The sequence below is a fragment of the Mus caroli genome, chromosome 19 (assembly GCF_900094665.2).
Source record: "Mus caroli chromosome 19, CAROLI_EIJ_v1.1, whole genome shotgun sequence".
NCBI lineage: Eukaryota > Metazoa > Chordata > Mammalia > Rodentia > Muridae > Mus > Mus caroli.
In genome coordinates, this window is record NC_034588.1 from 9,009,410 (window position 1) to 9,014,820 (window position 5,411).

General features: G+C 38.0%; 1 protein-coding gene across 1 annotated transcript in view; it reads left to right on the plus strand.

The window, feature by feature from the left end:
- The window catches only part of LOC110285761 (membrane-spanning 4-domains subfamily A member 4D), a 25,722-nt gene extending 21,875 nt beyond the window's left edge, over window positions 1-3,847 (plus strand). The window contains exon 7 of the mRNA XM_021152153.2: window positions 3,255-3,847. Coding sequence (XP_021007812.1) covers window positions 3,255-3,395 — 141 coding nt within the window. The 3' untranslated portion in view covers window positions 3,396-3,847. The remainder of the gene's footprint in view (window positions 1-3,254) is intronic.
- Window positions 3,848-5,411: the final 1,564 nt, after the last annotated feature.

Genomic DNA, 5,411 nt, shown 5'->3' on the forward strand with positions numbered 1-5,411 from the left:
TATATATATATATATATATATATATATATGAAGGTATTTTTTTGAAATCAACAAATAATAGAGGAGACAGTCTCAAATGACCATCTCATGTCACCATGTGCGGTTTCCATTCTAAGGACTGGATACCTATAATTGAGTTGTTGGCCAAAGGAGTCCTATGGGAATCCCCAAACAAGTGAGGCCATTGACAAGAGCTTACTCTATGCAAACAGAGAGCAAGGCCTCAGTGCTGAATACACCTGTACAACTCATTGAATATGGATGAATCAATCTGGTGCCCACATAGGGCCTTCACCCATATGTTCTAGAATCTTCAATTCAGGAAGGTACTCTGCAGGCTATCATAAGAGAAACATAAACATTAAGGCAGCCACAAACCCTTTAATCTACAATGATGTACTACCTCCCAAACATGTCCCACCAATGGTGGCATATATATGGATTCCAATTTATCTTATTATGTTTTATTTTGCTATACTTCATTGTTATTCCTTATATGCCTGTTTGTTTTTTTAATGAAAGACAAAAAGGCAGTGGATCAAGATGGGAGTTGGGGGATCCAGGAAGAACTGGGAAGAGTAGAGGGAGGAGAGATTGTAATCGGAATATATTTTGAGTGAAAAAAATCTATTTTTATTAAAAGAGGTAATATAAGTATTTTGTTTCTAGAACAAGAATCAAATATTTTTAAAATTTTCTCACTAAAGTGATTCTCCGATTAAGGAATATATTGCATATTTTGATGGTTTAACCTCATTTCTGGTAATGTGTATATACCTGTTTTTATAGTAAACTTGAGGGTAACCAAAAAAATAATAAGATGAACACGGGGTCCCCAGCGAAGAGTTAGAGAAAGGATATAAGAAACAAAAGGGGTTTGCAACCCATAGGAAGAACAATATCAATCAAAAAAATAATAAGATGAAGAAGCTGAAAGAGGTGTCAGCAGTGTGATTTGGTGGGATTACAAGATGGTACAATCCCTGTGGAAATCAGTCTGGTGGTTCCTCAGAAAATTGGACATAGTACTACCTGAGGAACCAGCTATATTACTCTTGGGTATATACCTAAAAGATGCTCCAACATATAATGACATATGCTCAATTATGTTCATAGCAGCCTTATTTATAATATCCAGAAGCTGGAAAGAAGCCAGAAGTCCTTCAACAGAGGAATGAATACAGAAAGTGTGGTACATTTACACAATGGAGTTCTACTCAGCTATTAAAAACAATGGCTTCATGAAATTCTTAGGTAAATGGATGGGACTAGGAAATGTCATCCTGAGAGAGATAACCCAGTCACAAAAGAACACACATGGTTTGTACTCACTGATAAGTGAATATTAGCTCAAAAGTTCAGAATACCCAAGATTCAACTCACAGACCACATGAAGCTCAAGAAGAAGGAAGACCAAATAGTGAATGCTTCAGTCCTTCTTAGTAGGGNAAACAAAATACTCAAAGGAGGAAATATGGAGACCAAGCATGAAGCAGACACTAAAGGAAAGGNCATCAAGAGACTGCCTTACCAGGTGATACATCCTATATACAGACACCAAACCTAGACACTATTGTGGATGCCAACAAGAGCTTGCTGACAAGGAGCTTGATATAGCTGTCTTCTGAGAGGCTCTGCCAGAGCCTGACAAATATAGAGGCAGATACTCACAGCCAACCATTGGACTGAGCATGGGGTCCCCAATGAAGAGTTAGAGAAAGGATATAAGAAGCAAAAGGGGTTTGCAACTCATAGGAAGAACAATATCAACCAACCAAATCTCCCAGGGATTCCAGGGACCAAACCATCAACCAAAGAGTACACATGAAGAGACCCATGGCTCCATCTGCATATGTAGCAAAAGATGGCCTTGTAGGACATCAGTGTGAGGAGAGGCCCTTGGTCCTGTGAAGGCTTGATGCCTCCCTCAAGTGTAGGGAAATGCCATGGAATTGGTTGGGTGCATGGAAGAGCACCCTCATAGAATCAGGGAGAGGGAAAATGGGATAGGGGGTTTCCAGAGGGAAAACAGGGAAAAGGAAGAACATTTGAAATNTACATAAATAAAATAGCCAATAAAATAAAGATTGTTCAATGAAAAAAAAAGAAATTGAGATAGGTTATCAAAAAAAAGAAAAGAAAAACATTCCTAAGAATGGAAGTGCACTAGTGAGCTATACAAAGAGCCTGAAGAGCGTCCAGCCACAGAATAAAGCACCTTTGGTAGGATCATTATAGACACAGCCTTTTTGTTTATATCTGTTTCTCTCACTGGCCCATAATTTCACACAGTATGCTGTCCTCCTTAGATGAAGCCAAGGTGAAGAAGCTTAGAGTGTTCTTTCGTGTACTGGTTTCTTTCACACTGAATATGCCCTACTTGCGTTTAATTTGCTTTTATCAAATCCAACCCCATTCCCTCCACTGTAATTCTTCCTTTCTAGTCCCTATTCTCCTGTCTAAAGTGTGTGTTCATAGAGTTGATTGGGCTGTTGTTTCTCAAAAACTTTCAGCTTCTACACACCTGGCCTTTGTCTTAACCCAAGGACTGCTGCAGGTGCTCCTGATCATGGAGGAAGAAGTATGTCACATAGGGAGAAGACAGTCACATGCACAGGAGGAGAAAAATACATAAGAGGAGAAAATAGCCAGGAATTAGATCATGAATACAGTATGCCAGATAAGCTATTTCTAAGTTTGTATAAGAAGCTTGTGAAATCCAGCAATTGCTGTTTCTACTGACCTCATGTGTGTTAATCCATAAATGAAGTGGCCTAGGGGCCTGATTTGCTTAAGGATGTATCCTCTTCATTCTACTGCTGGCACATGCCCCTTGATTGTAAAGGATAGAATATATTTCCCATGTGTCATTATGCTTCTGTCATTCTGGGCCACTGTCATGTGTGCTGAACTTTATTCATGGCCAACATGTCAATGTTTGGATGTGCTAATGACAACAGGAGCAAACTAATTTGTTTCCCTGTGACATGCTAGTTCAAGTAAGCCATTCATACAGAAGGCAGATGCTTTAAGATGCAGCTGCACACATCTCTGCTCAATTTCTGCCACAGAATGGGTGTTCTAGGTATGCAACACCTGATGATCCAAGAGGTGGCCCAGACACCACCCAGTGTGGTGTTTGATTCAACTGAGTAGCCACAGTGTAGGCACTAGTAAAAGTAACATTATGGAGTAAGGAAATGGAAGTGTTGACTATCCTGGATGACTCAATGACATTTTGATTCATTCCACAGGTTCTTGTAGTGCTACCACCAAATTCTGCTGTGACAGTGACAGCACCTCCCATGATACTTCAACCATTGCCACCACCAGAATACCAAGGGAAAAATGTTCCAGAAAATCTGTACAGGAACCAACCAGGAGAAATAGTCTAATTTTGATGTACGTGTGTGCATGTGTGGGAGTGTGTGTGCGCACATGTGTATGCATTTGGCTTTTTGTACGAATATAAGATATGCTCTAAATATGTAAGTCAAGCATTTATTAAGTCAATAACACTTTAAAATCTTCCATTCATTGTATGTACAAGGAGAATTTAATTGGCAAAGAATTTTTTAATGTAAACTGATAAAAACCTTGGTTTAGTGAGGTAAAGTCTCCAAAGAGTGAAGAATGGAGTTCATTTTTTTTTGGGGGGGGGGGTTCTGCTAAATAAATAAATTTGGCTGCTCACGATCATGTACAGACACATAAAGTATGTAATACAGAAGGTGTATTACCTTACTAATAATAGCAACCAATTTTAATCTCTACATGAATGCTCATCATAATATTATATGCAAAAATTGTTATGGTGAAAAGTTACAATAAACAGAAGTGCTTGAAATCAGAACACTTGATCCTTAAATATGCACACATGCATGAACACACAAACACACACATATATATGCCTATATACATGTGTATATTTATATAAGTATAGTGCATCTCACTGTACATATATAGTATATGTATTGTGTGCATATAGAGAATACACATACACATATGTGTATATATTACATATGACCTAAAAAGTTACTTATTATTTGAGGATTGAAGCTGTAATCTCACCTACAGGTTCACATATTTAAACACTTGGTTCCAAGTAGTGCCATTCTTTTGAGAGATTGCTGAATCTTTCAGATATGAGGCCTAACTTGTGAAACTAAGTCACTAAAGGTTGCCGTTGAAGGTTTCCCTGTCTTCCAGTTGAATGTTCACTTTATCTTTCTGGTTAAAGACAAAGTCCAAAGACTGCTTTTAAGCTAAATTTCCCAAAAAGAAATAAGATTGTCAGTACATTCTTAGATAAATTGATTCTAAGTATGTGTCAATGTTTATTATTCATTATAGAATAAGTCTAGATCCTGCATTAATTTGGCATAACATGATTTAAATTATTTGCATATTTCCAAGCATCCAGGGTACATCTGCAGGTGTTGATGTGTTCCAGGAGCCAAACTTAGGCCCGATGCTTATTTACTAATTATCTTAAATTAACTTTTAATATAGCTATATCAAGACAGTTCTCAGAAAGAAAACATTAAAAAACAAAACAAAACAAAACAAATGGGATTGGAGAGATGGCTTAGTAGTTCAGAGTACTTGTTGCTCTTGGAAAGGACCTGGTTTAAGTTCCCAGAATCCACACTGTGACTCACAACAATCTTAACCCAGGTTCCAGGGGATCCAATGCTCTCTTCTGACTTTCACAGGCACATGCCCACAAATTATGCACATACACACATCATACAAAAAAAAACCCACATAAAATGCAAAAAGTACGGGGGAAAAAACATTAAAAATACTACATAAGACAAGAACTACAAAGCAATTAATTCAAGATCAGTACCAAAAAGATAATGATTGATCTGAAGCTGTTTCAAATAAAACAAAATCCACACCAAACCAAACCAAACAAACATTTTCCCTCATTAATGTTCCTCAAATACCCATCCATAAAGTCAGACCAGCCCACAGCAGTGCTTCTTGTTGGCAATGGGTCACACTCACAAAGATTTCAATGATTGTCTCAGTTCTCAGTTTCCTTCCATGCAGCTCTTTCTTTGTTCTTTGTGTGCTGTTGCTTCCTTGTTCTCATTACAGGAAGTGAGTTCTCAGCTAGTGATGGGATGTCCCAGTCACTTAGGAAAGTGCTTATGCTAAGCTGTCAACCCTTTGTTCTCTGAATCTGGTCACATCACACAGCAGTGGCCAGGTTGTATCCACAGCTGCATCTTTCCTATTGCCCAATAAGCCACAGACGTTATGAGCAAGACTGATGGTATTGTGAAATACTGCATTTTTCCCTCTCCATTTGAAGCATTTTGTTTTTGTTTTTTAACTTCTCCCCTTATCAAGATAACAGAATAGTAGAAAAGGTGAGTAGAGGAAAGGGAGGCATTATTTTT